Source organism: Hypomesus nipponensis, chromosome 24, assembly GCF_054491055.1.
Source record: "Hypomesus nipponensis isolate SF chromosome 24, ASM5449105v1, whole genome shotgun sequence".
Classification (NCBI taxonomy): domain Eukaryota; kingdom Metazoa; phylum Chordata; class Actinopteri; order Osmeriformes; family Osmeridae; genus Hypomesus; species Hypomesus nipponensis.
The window spans coordinates 6,482,821-6,498,787 of record NC_140384.1 but is presented as its reverse complement, the minus strand read 5'-3'; the positions used below and the strand labels follow the sequence as shown (position 1 = coordinate 6,498,787).

Here is a 15,967-nt window from a genome sequence, read left to right as displayed (position 1 = left end):
TCCTTTAGCAGATGGTTGATTTTCACTGCTCAGTCCCCCACCTACTTGTTTGCAAACTTAATCAGTTCATTGGTTTATTTATTTATCTTTTGATTTTTGTATTGATTATGCAGGAAGTAGGGCTTCTTTGTTGGTCAAATGGGTGAATTGGATCTTCCTGATATGCACTGTCTTGAGTATGAATCAGTTCTTGTATGTATGACATACGCCTCAATGCTCATACATGTAAAAAGGCTGAATACAATTCAGACAATGATTGCTGTCAATGATTGATTATTGTTTTATAGGTTGTATGATGTATTTTGCACAAATATGTAAGCATTACATTCAATTTCCAGGAAGTATGTGACATACTGTACTGCTCCCATACTACTTTTCCTGATGTAAATGTTTATATTTTTGCAAATAACCTGCTAGCTTAAGAGGTAATTCATAGAAAACTATCCGGATACGGATACTATAAAAACATAAATAACTAATCACGTCAATGTACAAACATAAAAGGTGGAGAGTTATTTCCATTATCAATGAAAACACTGACAATATGGCTTGAATATTGAATGTCATGATTGACACATCAGATCTAAAATCGAATCATGGAAACATCCAAAATCAAACACAAACGCGTTCAGTCTAAACAATTACAATGCATCTACCACATCCAAAATAATTCCTGTGACTAAGGAGAACTGTAGCACGATATCTTGCGTTGTTGTGATTAAAGTACATTCATCTTTGCCACCTACTCCATAAGTAAAGCTCAAGTAACAGTACATGTAATCTTGCAGTGGGTGTAGCACACGCGGCACAAGGAATGAAACGGCAAACATTTCAACCCCTTGACACAAACCTGCAAGGATTTAGGTTGTGCGCGTCACGCGCACATCACACTAGCGAATGACAGGAGATAGTGTATCGTTGCAGTCAGGCAGGCACAACTTTACAATGTGCAAAGCCTAGTCTTATTAGCTCAGTCTCCTGACATACTTGGGTCATGCAAGCGGGGTCCAACGAAGGTGTCACTTGTTTGGGGGAATCCCCTCCACTCAGGGTCTCCAGAAAGAGGAGCTCAGCTGGCCTTTGGGAGGATGAATCTGCCCGCTTCTTAATGAAGTCTAGGGTGAAAGACAAAGTTATGACAGGATTACAACACAGGTTTTTATTTTTCAATGTATTTTGACACGTCATTTCAAAACGCTGTGGGTGGTTCTCTCACCTCAAGGAACTGCTTTAGTCTCATGACCGAGCCCATTTGTCCTGTGCTTGTGACAGCCTCAATCCTAAGAGAGGTAAAAGGTTTGTGTTGAAACAGCAGTGTGAAAACCAAGTTGGTATTCAAACGACATCGTTAAATGTAAAACAAAAGTTTTATTGGTGCAATCATACCTTGGAAAGTACTCCTCTTTGATGAGTAGTAGAAGCTTCCAGAACTGCCCCTGGTACTGCTTCATCAGCGCATTCCCACAGACCTGAGGTGGAGCAGGAAGGAAGCCCAAAAAGATCATTTGGCTTGCCTTGAAATACAAGACATAAACGTGGTAGACAAACAGACCAATGACTGGTCTCACCTCGAGGAAGTCAAACAGCAGCGTTGCCGTGACGTCCGCCAGGGGCTCCATGTTCAGCATCTGAGCCAGCCAGCGCCACCCATGGTTCAGTCCATGTGGACCAGGCTAAGGGGAAGGAATAATGAGGACCGTAACTGGCAAATCTCCCCTCCCGTGACAAACACAAGGTGGATAAAGGCCGTATGTAACGAGGCAGTGACCGTTCGTACCCCCTGTTTGGAGCCATAGGGCCACCTCAGCTGGATAATGGCAGCGTAGAGTCGGATCATTCCGGACATCCTCTTCAGGAAGCAGTCCTGGCCCTCCACCCCGGAGTCATCCACCCTGTAGCCCATGATCCTGGAAGGGGGGACAGGAAGGAGGACATGCTGATGGGAGAGCTGGTTTTCTTTGTGTCTGGAATACGACTCTCACTAATGAGGTATTCAAGTTGTAACACAGTGTTGTACTGACCTCTGATAATCTGGAATAGATGTTCCATCCTTCAAGGGAGGGAAGTGGGGCACTGCATAAGGACATTTTTTGTGTAAGTGAGCAAGGAAGAGATCTCCCACTTGGGGGTGTAGTTCCCACACTCCAGAGGCCACCACAGCGATGGGGAAGGCAGCTTCGTGATGGGACGCCACCTCCTCCTCTCCTTGTTTCTAGAAATATCCATCGTCACAAAACAAAAACAGGATTCTTTATATCGATTCTGGAACGATAAAACCGAGTCGTGTTATTTACGACATTGGTCGGGACCATGGGGGTCTATGTGCCTCGCGGACTCACCACAAACTTCTCAGCTAGTTTGTAGCTGACAAAGTCTAAGCCCTTGGGATGCTGGGATGTGGAGACAGACTTTCCTGCCGACACCACCGACTTCCCAGACAGCAGCTTGTCGAGCTTATCGAAGATCTCCTTGAGCCGGGATCCTTCACGGATGACAAGCACAACAAGTTTCATAGGACACACACTTAGGGAGTCATTGGACATACATATCCTGCCATCAGACTCCGTTGACCCATACCTGAGATGCTGGAAATCTGGTTGACAGGGATGGTAGCCGCTTTCTGTAACTCCATTCTCAGTTTCTTTGTCTGAGCACAGACAGGGAAATCAGACATCAGCATGTATGGTTATGGTTTTAATGTAAATGGAATCCTACATAAAAAGGTAAACATCCTACCTGGAGATCTTGTGGATCGTTGAGGTCCTCAAGTGACTGGAAACACTGGTTAGCAGAGTCCTGTAGCCCCTGGTACCATTTCAGGGTGCTTTTCTCAGCATTAGGCTGCAGACCTGTCGAACAAGGAAAGCTGAAGCTCAACTGTTCCCAAGCCCATCGAAAATGTCCGCACACGAGCCTGCGATAACCAAACAAAACCCCCTCTCTCTCTCTCCTCACCCTTTTTCCGCGCCTTCTCCTTCGCCGTCACGGCCGCGCTCTTCTTCTGCTCCTCCAGCTGTACCTGCAGCTCCGCCCGCTTCTTGCGCTCCTCCTCTTCCTCCACGTCCTTCTTCCTCTTCTCCTGGGCCTGGGACGCCTCCTCCTGCTTCAGCCGGATCAGGGCCCTCATCTCATGGAGGGCGCGCTCGGCCACGGTCATGTCCTCCATGCTGGGGAACGCCCCCTGCAAATGCACAGACACTGCTTCTAATGAGACATCCTGTGGTTTGTTCCACATGCTAACAATGACTTATTAGGACAATGCAGTGCACCAGGAACAAACGCGGTCGTCGTTTAGCGACGAAAGGCACGGACCTCTGACGTGGCGCGTACCACCTCGGACACTTGGGTGCACAGCTGGTTGCCGCGGGTGATGTAGGGCACGTGGTCGGGGCCCGGCTGGGTGGGCGTGCTGGCAGGCTCGAGGAGGTGATTGAGCTGCAGGATCTCCTCCTGGATGGCGTTGAGGCCACGCAGCCTCTCCCTGCCCTCCACCTGCCTCTGCCTCTCCATCTCCACCTCGCGCAGCCGCTGCTGCTCCGCCTCCCTCAGACGCAGGTTCAAGATCTGGGGGAGGTAGACAAGCGTCAGAGGGCCACCCGGAGACCACCGATGGCGTGAACACGCCAGCGACCCCGAGATCACGCCGTTTCAGCGTGCGGGGGGGGGGCAGCAACTCGCTTCATACCTTGGTTCTGTGTCTGTGCTCCTCTTTTAACTTCTCATGTCGCCCAATGCTCTCTTGGGTACTTTAGATAACAAGAAAAAAAAAAACTGTTATAAAATATTATTTCCATCAAAACCAAAAGGACCATAGTAATAGGGTCAGAGGTCATGAAATGCCCATACTCTCTCTCCATCATGTCCCTCATGCTCTGGTACTCCTGCCTCCGTTTCAGCTCCATGAACTCCTCGAAGCGCTTGAGCTGCTCTGACTCGCGGCTAGCGACAGACGCCACCAGCCGCTCCTGCAGCTCCTGCCTCAGGTTCAGCTCCATCTGGGAGAGAGAGACACACACTGGATCAATACCTCCACAGAGAATAATGACTGTTGCAATTGCCTGAGAGAAATCAATGACAGCGCAGTGCAACACTGAAACTAGCCCCCCCCCCCCCCCCCCCCTGCCTGTTGTACCTTGGCCTTTGCTCGATGTTTCTCTTCACAGATCCGTATGCATCCTGCCATGTGGCTGGCTTTGGGAGACAGCAGACAGATGGTGGGGGGAGGAGTAGGGCTGGAGACAGGACTGAGATCCTGGTCTAAATCCTTCTTCTTTCCATCGATGACCTGCGGCACATTGAATCAGATATATTGCACTGAGAATTCACGTTGTCTACTTGCAATTTGAAAACTGTGTTCATCTCTGTAAAGGCCCTCCCTTTTCCTACACTGATTGGGTCGATTGGACGCACCTGGATCAGTGTAGGAAAAGGGAGGGCCGTCACAATCTCGATGTAATTTGGTGAGAAGGTAGTATTTTCCTTACCAATTCTGTGTCCTTCACTGACGGGGGAACTTGTGATGGAGAAGATAGAGGAGAACTAAGAACATTGACGGATGGGAATGAGCTCGTGGATGACAGTGAGAAAGGAGCGTCATCAGCAAAGGATGGGCTTGGATCACGGGAAGCCGAGCCCAAGGAGCAGGTCTTCTGGAGAGGCCTGGGGCTGAACTTTTTCAAGATGAGTCCGGATAGCGGGGACAAACTTGGTGCTTCGTTGCAACCAGACAAAACATCCTGTGGGAGTCGCATTGATTATAGTTCCGAGTCTTGGAGCTTGTCCAATTTAGTAGCTAGCTATTTTACAAGCAGATCTAACCATTTGAAAACATAGTTTACGACATTGCTGGTATCATGAATCCTCCAAACATTCTCTTTGCTAGCAATACTGTCAACACAACCAGTAAATGAGGTACCAGCTAGCGAGCTTATATAGCTAGCTCTACCTGCTTTGTCAGTTAGAGCAGTAGGCTGAGTTTCGTGAACTTACCTCGCCATTTTCAGGCCAGTCTGGACTATATTTAAGTTTTCCTTTTTGTGAGTTTTTCAAGGCCTCTAATGTTTCCCACCGTAAACTTTCAGCAGGCATTTCGGGGTGTAATAGTAGTTCGCTACACCGGTCGTACCTTGGTAAAGCCTGAACCAGGCTCAAACTGATTTACTATTTTCTCTTTGCTTATTTTGCGGCGTATATGGTGTTACCCAAATTACTCTCCGACCTCCTCGGATTCGGGGAAGAAACGTTCCTATCTACCACATTTCCCACTTCTGGATTATACTTTGTGGATAATCGTAAATGCTGGATACTTTGTATTTAAATGTTACTGTAAACAAATTTTGAGGTGAAAATTTGATTAGGTTAGATTTCAAGTGTCTTTATTTGTGCAGTATAGAAATAAATCAATGATTAACATCTCACGAGACAATGCAGTGCAGTATTTTTTTTGTGGTATATAATTAACATCTTACAATGCAAAGCTGTTAAATTGGAGATGGTGGGTATAGTGTACTTGTTAGCCCAGAGTCACCAAACACATTACTGTAGGAAGTTTTGAGAAACTGAACATAATTCTGCAGGCTGCGATTAGTGCAGTCTGACTGTTCCAGTCTGTCCTTCAAATTCTTCAACTGACTCTGAAAGCGGCGTTCCATCTGCATAAAAGAGGTTATATCTTTTCAGTCATATTCAGTGTAACTGCGAGGGTATGAACATAAAGGACTTCCAATAGTTCACTTTTTATATAAAATATCCATACAAAACTCACATCCTCTTTATTTCTGCGTAGTTGGGACAACTCTGCCCTTGACATCCCTAACTGGCTTTCCAGATCCAGAGCCTTCGACTGAGAGGACCTTTCTTTCGATAAAGCCCGCTCATGGCTCTCGCCAACCTGGAAGCAAAACAGAACAGTCAAAGTGAAACCTTTGGCCCAGAAATGAAACCACAAAACAAAGTGTGTGCGACTCTGTCCTGCACACACAGACCTGTCTCTGTGCGTCCTCGAGCACCTGCTCCAGCTGTTTGGACAGGATGCTGCACTCCCTCGCTCGGTCCTCCAGCTGTTGCTGTTTACTGTGGATTGAGTCGTCTCGTTGGGCGATAACCTGGGCCATGTCCCTGTTCTGTAAGTTGGCCTCTTCCACTTTTCTGGATCAATAATGTTGAGCAATTGAGTTAAGAAAATAACCTTAAAACTCAAAAAGCAAAGTGCGACCAGTGTCCAATATAGAGTATGACATACCTCTCTAAACTCTCAATTTTGTGCTTCAAATGCCTGTTTTCCTCCTGGAGCAGTAGATTATTTTCTTGAAATGCTTCAACCCGGCAAACCTGCTGGTCTACCTGTACACAGCCCCAGACACAAACCCGTCTTAATCATCATATTCAAAGAGAGTTTACACTAACCACAGGTGCTTATGCAGGCTAACACAGTAACTATGAGATGAGCAATGAGCACTTTGAGATTTTAGCTAAATATAAAGTGCATTATAAATACTATTTATGATTATTATGGACGCATACCTTGTGCCTGAGCTCAGCGAGGGTACTGTTCTGCTCCATGTTTCTCCTTTCCTGAGCATCCACCTCCTCCTTCGCCTCCCTGAGCTGCAGCTCAGAGCTCCTCAGCCTCTCAGGCAGAGGCTCCAGCTCTTTCAGACGGCCCAGCAGCTGCCTCCTGACGTGCTCGATCTCCCGCTCCAGGTTGGCCTTCAGCTCCCGGGCCTCTTTCCCGGCAGCCTCCAGCTTCAGGCAGTGGTCCTCGGATTCCGAGCGAGCCTTCTGAAACTGAGGCACGATACGAACACTTTCTCAACGGACGGACGCGTTTGTATGAGTTCTAACCTCAGGCCAGTGGAGGTGTCACTTCGATGCCTGTTAGCCTGTCTTTGTACCTTGCTCTTATACTTGTCCATCAGACTTTCATGCTTCTTGATTGAAGCCTTAAGCTGATGAGCCTCGGACTGTGACCGAGCAAGCTTTTCCTCTGCTGCAGATAGGGAGGCCTGAAAAGAAAACACAGAAATGTTAAGAATTAACTCATAAAAGTAATACATTTTATTCACCCACTGCCTATATCACATCATTACATAAACCAGTGCCGAACCAAACAAGCCAAAGATACACACACAGACTCCTGCTTTGATATATCAATAAAAACTCAGAGTAAATGTGTTTACCTTCAGACTCTGGTTGTCTAGTTTGCTTTTGGTGTTGTCAGAGTTGAGGCGGTGCAGCTGGTCCAGCAGCCCCTCCTTCTCAGCACGAGCTTTCTGCTCCACAGCATACATCTGGTCCGTCAGCTCTCTCACCTGGCTGCACAGTCAGACCACAACCGTAAAGGAACTCCCACCGTCTATTGACAATAGCCTATTGACAGTGTTTTTTGTTGTTGTTGATTCTTTCACTCACTTTCTGAGAGCAGTCACATCCATGTCCAGCTGGCTCTTGGCGCTCGCTTCAGTGGAGTGGCGGGCACACCAGGCCTCGGCTGTGGAGAGGGCTTCTGCCAACTGGGACTCCTAGAGGGAAAGAAAAACAAGACATGGTGTTGTGTGATCCTCGGGTGTTTTTTCGTATAGTTGCACGTATTTCACCCTGTGAAAGTAGCATACATGCATGTCGTGCTGGAAATGGTTGCCAGAGGGCCTGTGAGTATCTAACCTTCTCCAGCAGCTGTGTAGACAACTCCCTGGCTGAATCCTCACTGTGCTTGGCCCGCTGTTTTAGGGTTTGTGTCTCATGTCTGTGGATCTCTTTGCTCTCCTCATTCTGGTGCTTTAACTCTTGCAGCTGCTCCATCCATCCCTGCATCTCCTTCCTCTGAGCCTCCTGGGTCAGCTCCATGCTCTGCTCCAGACAAGACCACAAGGATGACAATTTTCAACTCAGTTTCAAATGGTGCCTAACCCCAAATCTTCAGATGGCACAGCTGCGCCTGGTGGCAAAACCTAAGCAAATTTGTATACAAATACGACCTGCCTTATGTATTATGATACAACCAATCATATTGAATAACGTCGACTCACTTGAATCTGAGCAATCAGACGGTCATTTTCATCTTCTTTGCAGTGTAACTGACTTATGAGACGACTACGGGTAGACTCTAGAATTTTCGACAGCTCTCCATTAGCCTTCACATTGTCCTGCCATGAGGATGCATAGTAGGAAGACAAATGCATGGCAGTAAGATACAACTTAAGGATAAGTGAGCAAAAGTCTTTCAACTCTGAGGGACGGGAGCCTGTTAAACCTTTTCAGAATCCAGATGTAGAGCAAGCTTGGTGGCTTCTTTCTCTTTGTTGTTGAGTTTTGACAAAAGGCGCTGAAAGAAATGGGGTCAAACCAACAATGTGGAGGTTATGAATATCTGTGAGGGAAAATGAAGAAAAGGACAAAGCACACAACATTGTAATGTCGAAGGGTGGTGGATACCCACCATTTTCTCATCCTCAGTGTCCGCCAGTCTCCTCAGCAGTGCATGTCTCTGCTCTGACTGCTTCAGAGATTCAGTCTATTCAGTGATTGGCAAAAATAGAAGACAACTTCATTTCAAACAATTTCTTTGCATGAATCAATCTTAGAAAATGGACTTGTCCAGGTCCAAAAACTTACTTCACGTTCATGACACTCCCTAAGCAGTTCTCGAAGATGGCGGTTGGTGCTGTCAAATGTATCAATTTTCTTTTTCAACAACTCCTGTTCCCTTCTTAAGGAGCTTGCATTCATCTTTGACGATAGTTTATCCTACAAAAAAAATACAGTTGAACACAACATAATTCTCCCAACAATGCATAGCCAATTATAGATCAATATGTTTTTATAATTGAAACAAACCTTCCCCTTGCCAACAGTCTCCTTCAGGGCTTCCAACTGATTGGCCACTGCCATACTATCAATCTCAGCTTCCACTAGTTTCCTCAGCAGCAGGTCTGTTTCCCCAACAACTTTTCCAGAATCAGCCCTATACACAGTGGAAGGGTTAGGAATGGTATGAACAGATACATTAGGATTTCAACTGGTAGGCCTAATGTCCCAACACAAGCCTATTCCTTACCTCTCGTAATCGCCTCTCATCTTCAAGGAATGACATTCTTTCATGTTCTGTTCCCCCAGCCCCTCGTCCTGATCGCCACTCTTACGCTGGTGGGCTCTCAGAAGTTCAGACTGGTCACGATCCTTCTTCCGCAACATAGCCTTTTCAACCAAATGAGTAATGTATAAATAAATGGTACTTATACATAAGAAATCTATAATGCACAATAGTTGTATTGTATCCTTGCTTGAGACATACAAAAAAGAAACAGGAAAGCGATACACATGATTTTGCTATCAAGTTTAGCAGGTGATTGTAAGACAGTGATAGAAGACCGTGATGTGCGACAACTACCTACTTATCGGATACTATACCTCCTTGGATGACTCAGCATCCATCATAAGTCTGTCAATCTTCATCCCTTGTCTCTTGCGGTGACTGTGGCCCTCATCCTCATCAGACAGGTCCTCCAATTGTAGAGGACCAAGTGATGGTTCAGCCGGCGATCCAGTTGTAATCTCAAGACAATGACTAGGCCCCTGAAATTGATCAATATTCAACTTGTGTATTGTTGGAACACAGTTTAATAAAACAATCCTTAATTACTCGTAATGAAAAAAATGCAGAAAACAAATATTGACAATACCTCCCACTTGTATACATCTTGCCGGGTGGAAGTTCTTCCTGGGGGGATCCAGGGAACACGGGTCTTTGTCTTGGCAGTTGTGCGCAAGCTCACCACATCCCCCTTGATCTGCACCTCTCTGGTCTTCATTTGGAAAAGCAAAGCACAAAAACAATAGCATTATTTTAAATCTGCGGCAGCATAAACACGTTTTTGACTAATAAAAAAATAAAAGAAAAAAATATATATATTTCAACTGTGCAGTGTGTTGTGTACAGCTTTTCCTTTTCAGGCAGAAATTTTTGATTGAACTTTTAAGTCGATATTTCCAACTCACCTGAGAAGGTCTGTAAGTGCAGCTTTTCTGACACTTTTTTAGATGAACATGCACTGGAGTGGACTCTGCTACATGGACATGCACAGGAGGTGATGAATCTCGTGTTTTCATTATTCAAACCAGGTCGTGTTTTAATTAAATACACTGCAAGTAAATCTATCAAGACTTTATTGTTGGGCTACGCTCGGTGTTGATGTTAGTTCCCAACAACGAAGTCAAAACGGTCCCTAAAAATTACTTTATGGAATTGTTATAGGTTATCGTCTGCGTCGTATCTAACGACTCCGGCTTCACAGACAGAAACGATAAACAAGACTTTTCAAAGAAGGTCAAATTGGATTGGCTCGTTCATACTGGATTTTTAAGATACTGCGTTGTGATTGGATAGCAGTCTTTAGCCCCACATTCTAGTCAAACGTTGCCAGTAGCAACAGGAAGTTCCTTAATAATACGTCATATATCCGCGAACTCCTGAACTGTAGACGGCGCAATACTTTTTTGTAAACGTTGTTTCAGCCGTGTGGACCTTAGAGGCTTGCAAAGGAAAACGGCCAACTCGGATGATTATTTGAAAGATTTTAAAGGGAATCATCAAAGCTTTGAACATTGGACCGATTGCGCGAAATTATTAGGCTTGGCTACTTATTGTCTCGAACCAATTGCATGATCTCGCTTGGGGAGCGTGACCATGTCGCCAACAATGACTAGCAAAGCGCGCACTTTATCAGAACTTCTGCACAGTCAGTACGCATTTTGCGCGTGTCTCACTTTAATTTTACAATTTGCAAAGCCCGGCGAAGGTTGCAATTCTCAAAGTGTAGGCGTCTCGCTTCTCTGTAGGGCTTGTGGACATGAATTGGCATTTGAAAGAGATGCCAAGTTCGTACCAAGTCGACTTGCGCTTTCACATAGAAATGACACAGTGCTTGGAGATAAGATAGTCCCCGTCCAGCTGTTCGAAAACCCTCATGGTCATCAATTTGAAGTTATGACATTCACAAGGGCTGACGTTTTCAAACACTTTCCTGCAGATAAGCACTTTTCCTGGTATCCTGGATACTCATGGGCTATAGCCACATGCCAAACATGCCACACGCACCTTGGTGGGTTTATTTAATTTACAAGGAAAACATTTCATTTGACATGCATGCAACCATTGTTTGTAACGAGCTGTCCATCTTTGCAGGTTGGGCGTTTCAACCAAATAACTGGTCGAGGACAGTCACAGAAGGAGATTTCGAAGAATCAGAGCACACCTTCCTTGCTTTGATCACTCACCGATTACTGAAAGAAGATTTCGCATCATCACTTCTTATTACTCCCAAAGCATTAAGAGCATGACTTGTCTGTAACCATGACCTTGTCAGAATTTCAAATAAAAATTGCATGTGTTATTGCCAGCATGCTTTACTGTCACTCACTGTTCTAGTTTTCGACTTTGTAAAAAAAAACCATCCATAAGAGCACACGCATACACATTACGTTTTATTGTAACAAAGCAACTTGTACACCTCAAATTTAAAACATAATTTTCCCAGCAGAAAAGAAAATGGTGACCAGATGTAAATTCCATGAGTAAACCAGTCATTTTCCAATAAGTTGTGGGGGCCAAAATGTACAAGTGTTTCTCTTTTTTTTCGGTTTTGTGTTCTTTATTAAAAATGTCATCTCATGGATATCTGTAAAACAATACAATGAAAATCAAAACAAATCCCATAGAACTGACTTCACATGCCCACCCTCAACACCCAAGATATAACCCTTTCCGACCCCAACTTTGACCCCAACAATTACAAGAGGTGATAGGAATGAGCTGGTATTTTCTGTTCATTTTAAACCACATAGGGCAAAATAAAGAAGAAAAAACAAAATTACAGAACTTGAGGGATCTACTCCCAAACAGAACAAAATGAGAAAACTGGAGTTCTGGCTGCTAGCGCTAGGTCACTGCACCATGGCTTTGATCACTTTTAGCAAAACTTTTAACAGGCAGAAATAATATTTATAAATTGCTATTCCTAAAACTACTCAGGATGGTGAGCTGATTCTATTTTTTAAGTTTTTAAGGTTTTTATTTGAGATGAATGTTGGAATTGAGGTGGTACTTAAAATTCGAGGCAACCTTTTGCCTTAAGCTTCATGTGAGTGAAAGAAACTTAACATGGCACGGACAGGAGAGGGCTTCAAAATGAGATGAAGCACAGACATAAAAAAATAATTTTGTTCCCAAATATGGGTGAAGAACCGAAAGGGGGACATTAGGAAAAGAAATTGGTAAATCATGTCTGGTTCAGTCATCTTCTCCGTCATCATCCTAAAACAAAGAGGAATCATATCAATTGTGTGAAAAACAGTAGCTATGTAGCACTTGAGTTTACAAGAAACAAAAAGATATTTGACTAATACTGCCAACATACCTCGCCATCATCTCCGTCATCCTCTTCATCATCCTCCCCTTCATCTTCATCACCCTCCTCATCAATGTCTTCAAGACCTTCCTCATCTTCATCATCATCTTCACCCTCACCCTCCTCGTCATCCATGTCTGGGACCTGCAGAATTAACAAGGCAGTTCTCAGTTCACCCATAATTCAACAGCACAGGAATATAAGGAATGTAAAAAAAATAAACGAGCAGTACATTATCCGGTGTCGGCACTCGCTTCGCCAAAGTAATAACGCTACTAACCAGATAGTACTGCAGAGGGTTGGGCCAGATGTCATCCTTAATAACCTCTCCAAGCTCATCTGCCCCAGCATCAGAGTGATCAGTAAACCAGGTGAAGAAGCTCTCCGGCTCCTCGTGTTGCCTCTTCCTCCCGGCTTTATTCTGTGTCTGGCTGGAGCGCTTGGTAAGGTCCTTTTTTGTTAAGAAACAAAATACAAATGTTACTGTATCAAAACTCACTGAGAACATTGTTATAATATACAATGATCCATTTCTTATCAAATTGAGGCTCAACATTTATATGATACCACTACTAATCCTCAGACAGGTACATTTGAGAATGTCTTGCATATTTGTCTTGCATAATTAATCAGGTTAACTTGGAGTAACAATCGGGAAATACCTTTCCCGATTTCCATTTGATTTCTGTTGACTTTGAAGATGGGTCTCCACTCTCATTCAGATGGAACTCTTTGGAAAGGACTTTGTTTTCGAAGTATGGGTTCTCGTCGAAGTACTATAAAAGATAAATTAGAATTGCTTACACTCGAGAAAAAACGAGGGTGGGGGTGGTTAAAACAATGGAAGCTGGTAAAAGAAACCTTAATGTACTTCTCAAAACTTACAAAATCTATTCTGTAGCCCGACTTGATATCTTCAAACTCCGTCACCTCCACCCTGGTGAGATAGTGAAGTGCCTCCTCATCTTCCTCTCCTAGAAGGGCAGAAACTGCAAATACATTTGGAAGTTAGAATTGTCCAATCACATCAGGTTATAAAGTAAATGCAGGACTGCAATGCAAAACCTCACCTTGTGGATGGTTGACGAAAGTAGTGACCCAGAAGTTGGGTATTTTGGCGATCAGTTCTGACCTCTTCTGGAAGAACGGCTGGCGGAGTTTGTTGTATTTCTGTTCTACTTTTAGTATCTCCTCACTTGCTTGCTCGTTCAGTCTACACACACAAAATAATTATATATAAATAAATACATATATATATATATAAAAACACTTATATAATTCACATATGCCCATTGTAAAAGATACATAGTTAGGAGTTGGAATAGGCAATGCAAATACAGATAGAAATTTACAATACTGACATTGAAAACAAACAATAGGTCTGTCCTTTCTTCTAAAACAACATTCAAACAGTCTACAATCAAAACGTATTTTTTTTTTTTTTATCAATTTGTGATTTCTGATATAACGTTCCATAGGACATTCTCACCTGTCAATTTCATTTTGAACTTCGTCAATATGTTCAATAGCTTCCTGTTGTTCTTTTTCTGTTGGAAAAAAAACGTAATCCATTAGTACACTTAGAAGGCGTGTTTAGTAAAATACTTGGAGTTAAGTAATAGACATTAATTCCTAAGGTCATCACTAGGGCATTTATACATGGATGACTCTTTCCGAGCAGTAAGCTACTCAAGTCTCAAACAGAGTTTCCTGCTGGCTTCTGCCAGGCGAAGGCCGCGTGGTTCAAATGTGGGTCCGCACACTTCACTTATGCACTCTCGGTCTCCTCCACGAGAAATGGTGTAGCTAACCGGTGTGGCTAACTAGCAAAAACATCTATATCTATCGGACGCCAAAATTATGTCAACGAAAACATTACCCAAACTATTGTATTAATACCCTAAAACACACATACCATTGCTGGTTAACAATGTTATTTTGTTGTTCTGTAGTTAGCTAGCTACATCATGGCGGAGATGCACAATAACAACACATAGCTACTGGGTAGGCTAGCTAACTTGCATGGCTCGCACCATTGCTTATTTAGCTAGCTAACGACGATGGCTACGCCGTAGTTTCCTTTACGCAGAAACAGTTCGCAGCGAAGCAAGCAACCTTCCTTGATATTCTCCATACTAGCTAACCAACCATCTAGCTGCATACAATAAAACACACTGAAAAATGTTCAGCTACAACTATTGAGCGAATAGTCTCTCCAAACAGATCAAGCATGCGGTAACTCGTCAAGCTAGCTAACATTTAGCTAGCCAAGGATTGTTGCGTGATGCTAGCAGCGAACATGGCCTCAGCAACACCGTTCTGAATTAGCTTGCCGCGCGATACGCAATCGTCTAGACCACCACGCAGGCTGCAGCTCCTGGCCGGATAGACTTGCGTGCAAACACACCCTATAACATTTTGCAGTTTGTAAACCAATTTGATTAAAAGCGATCAAATTCAGTTAAACTATTAAAGAAAGTGAAAATGGCGGTGAATTGGAGGCCGCCATCCCTTACCGGAGGTTTCATCCGCTCCGTCGTGGTTTGAGTTCAGCTCCTTTTTACTCACTTTAGCCGCCGAGGCCGACATGTTTTCGCAAGCTGTGAATAACAAACTTCAGCAAGAATACTTTGTTTGTATCTGAGTTCTCCTGACCCAGGAGAATCGTGTTTTAACCGAATGTTTAAGCGTGCAGAAACAACGTGTGCAGCTTCCCCCCACACAATATAAGCGAGGAAGTCAAAGACACTCACGAAGCTCAAGCCCACTCACGCGCTCCCTTTCATTACGAACGCGCCTCGCCAAATGGAACCAACTGAACTCCGCCTCCCTTGACACTAGTGTTCTTTCTCGTTCCTAGCGTTGCATTCTGATAGGCGAGGTTGCACTAGGCGGGATTTTATTGAAACACCCTTTTTTAACAACAACGTAAATCAATTTAACAGATTTGACTGTATATCATTTCAATATCTAATTGATATATATATATATATATATATATATATCAATTAGATTATATATATATATATCAATTAGATATTCAAATGATGATATATGTAATGATATATATGTATATGTATATATATGTGCACCTATGGAGATCTCCATAAGGAAATGTATGTTAAGTGATTAGGAAGTCGATGCGCAATCAATACACCCTTGGAGACATTACTCCAATTATTATTAGGCCTACTCCATCAAAGATTTATATAATTTTGTATTTCATGTAATTTTTTTGCTCAAGTATTTTAATTCATGCTTGATTCAATTAACATTTTATATTAGCATCAGCCATTCTTTGTTTACCAGTTCCAGAAATGTTAAATCACGTCGCCTGTGCAAAGACAATGTGACAGTGGCAAAACGCTTTCCATGTTAATAAAAAATCGAATAACGAGCTCATTAGGGATATTTTTTAATTCAAAGCATGAAACAAATGTGAGACCATCTGATGGAAAATGCTATGCTTTTTCTTCTCCAACGAAGAGCTGCAGTTGAAGAGCTGCCTAGAGCATTTGATTAATGTCCCGGGCACTCTCTGTTCCATTCTGGAACGGGCAAGC

At 43.7% G+C, this 15,967-nt stretch overlaps 4 protein-coding genes across 5 annotated transcripts; 1 reads left to right on the top strand and 3 right to left on the bottom strand.

Moving 5' to 3' along the window:
- Nucleotides 1-549: 549 nt before the first annotated feature.
- On the bottom strand, nt 550-5,199 carry gle1 (GLE1 RNA export mediator). The gene is made up of 16 exons (XM_084690626.1): nt 4,990-5,199; nt 4,485-4,736; nt 4,133-4,285; nt 3,847-3,995; nt 3,686-3,746; nt 3,313-3,564; nt 2,956-3,181; nt 2,737-2,849; nt 2,578-2,647; nt 2,340-2,482; nt 2,022-2,212; nt 1,778-1,907; nt 1,569-1,673; nt 1,387-1,469; nt 1,217-1,280; nt 550-1,115 (listed from the first exon to the last, which is right to left on the bottom strand). Exons 1-16 carry the CDS (start codon nt 5,086-5,088, stop codon nt 1,047-1,049), a joined length of 2,160 nt encoding a protein of 719 aa, XP_084546752.1. The 5' UTR covers nt 5,089-5,199; the 3' UTR covers nt 550-1,046.
- A 164-nt stretch (nt 5,200-5,363) lies between these two features.
- LOC146232887 (outer dense fiber protein 2-like) lies at nt 5,364-10,316 on the bottom strand. Its single transcript, XM_084690625.1, has 18 exons — nt 9,997-10,316; nt 9,681-9,803; nt 9,409-9,573; nt 9,056-9,195; nt 8,836-8,962; nt 8,614-8,745; nt 8,438-8,512; nt 8,252-8,323; nt 8,028-8,144; nt 7,663-7,848; nt 7,411-7,520; nt 7,179-7,314; nt 6,894-7,004; nt 6,523-6,786; nt 6,242-6,342; nt 5,985-6,147; nt 5,765-5,890; nt 5,364-5,651 (listed from the first exon to the last, which is right to left on the bottom strand). The coding sequence occupies exons 1-18, from the start codon at nt 10,105-10,107 to the stop codon at nt 5,481-5,483; spliced, it is 2,430 nt and encodes an 809-aa protein (XP_084546751.1). The 5' UTR covers nt 10,108-10,316; the 3' UTR covers nt 5,364-5,480.
- A 218-nt stretch (nt 10,317-10,534) lies between these two features.
- Nucleotides 10,535-11,396, top strand: LOC146232886 (uncharacterized). Its single transcript, XM_084690663.1, has 2 exons — nt 10,535-11,099; nt 11,183-11,396. Exons 1-2 carry the CDS (start codon nt 10,685-10,687, stop codon nt 11,335-11,337), a joined length of 570 nt encoding a protein of 189 aa, XP_084546789.1. The 5' UTR covers nt 10,535-10,684; the 3' UTR covers nt 11,338-11,396.
- A 72-nt stretch (nt 11,397-11,468) lies between these two features.
- seta (SET nuclear proto-oncogene a) lies at nt 11,469-15,219 on the bottom strand. 2 transcript variants are annotated; one of them, XM_084690662.1, is made up of 9 exons: nt 15,158-15,219; nt 14,921-15,004; nt 13,894-13,951; nt 13,475-13,617; nt 13,290-13,393; nt 13,067-13,180; nt 12,685-12,855; nt 12,414-12,548; nt 12,145-12,310 (listed from the first exon to the last, which is right to left on the bottom strand). In XM_084690662.1, the coding sequence occupies exons 2-9, from the start codon at nt 14,991-14,993 to the stop codon at nt 12,287-12,289; spliced, it is 822 nt and encodes a 273-aa protein (XP_084546788.1). In that variant the 5' UTR covers nt 14,994-15,004; nt 15,158-15,219; the 3' UTR covers nt 12,145-12,286. The 2 variants fall into 2 exon arrangements, with proteins under 2 accessions (XP_084546787.1, XP_084546788.1); XM_084690661.1 differs by lacking the exon at nt 15,158-15,219 and having other exon boundaries at nt 11,469-12,310; nt 14,921-15,145.
- Nucleotides 15,220-15,967: the final 748 nt, after the last annotated feature.

Coding starts and splice junctions, on each gene's coding strand:
- LOC146232886 (XM_084690663.1), top strand. CDS start 10,685: ATGTCGCCAACAATGACTAGCAAAGCGCGCACTTTATCAGAACTTCTG. Junction 11,100..11,182: donor AACATGCCACACGCACCTTG/GTGGGTTTATTT, acceptor CCATCTTTGCAG/GTTGGGCGTTTCAACCAAAT.
- gle1 (XM_084690626.1), bottom strand. CDS start 5,088: ATGCCTGCTGAAAGTTTACGGTGGGAAACATTAGAGGCCTTGAAAAAC. Junction 2,850..2,955: donor GGAGAAGGCGCGGAAAAAGG/GTGAGGAGAGAG, acceptor CTTGTTCGACAG/GTCTGCAGCCTAATGCTGAG. Junction 2,483..2,577: donor CCAGATTTCCAGCATCTCAG/GTATGGGTCAAC, acceptor TCATCCGTGAAG/GATCCCGGCTCAAGGAGATC.
- LOC146232887 (XM_084690625.1), bottom strand. CDS start 10,107: ATGAAAACACGAGATTCATCACCTCCTGTGCATGTCCATGTAGCAGAG. Junction 9,196..9,408: donor ATGCTGAGTCATCCAAGGAG/GTATAGTATCCG, acceptor TTGGTTGAAAAG/GCTATGTTGCGGAAGAAGGA. Junction 7,315..7,410: donor GATGTGACTGCTCTCAGAAA/GTGAGTGAAAGA, acceptor CTGACTGTGCAG/CCAGGTGAGAGAGCTGACGG.
- seta (XM_084690662.1), bottom strand. CDS start 14,993: ATGTCGGCCTCGGCGGCTAAAGTGAGTAAAAAGGAGCTGAACTCAAAC. Junction 13,618..13,893: donor GTTCAAAATGAAATTGACAG/GTGAGAATGTCC, acceptor TTGTGTGTGTAG/ACTGAACGAGCAAGCAAGTG. Junction 12,311..12,413: donor ATGACGGAGATGATGGCGAG/GTATGTTGGCAG, acceptor TCTTTGTTTTAG/GATGATGACGGAGAAGATGA.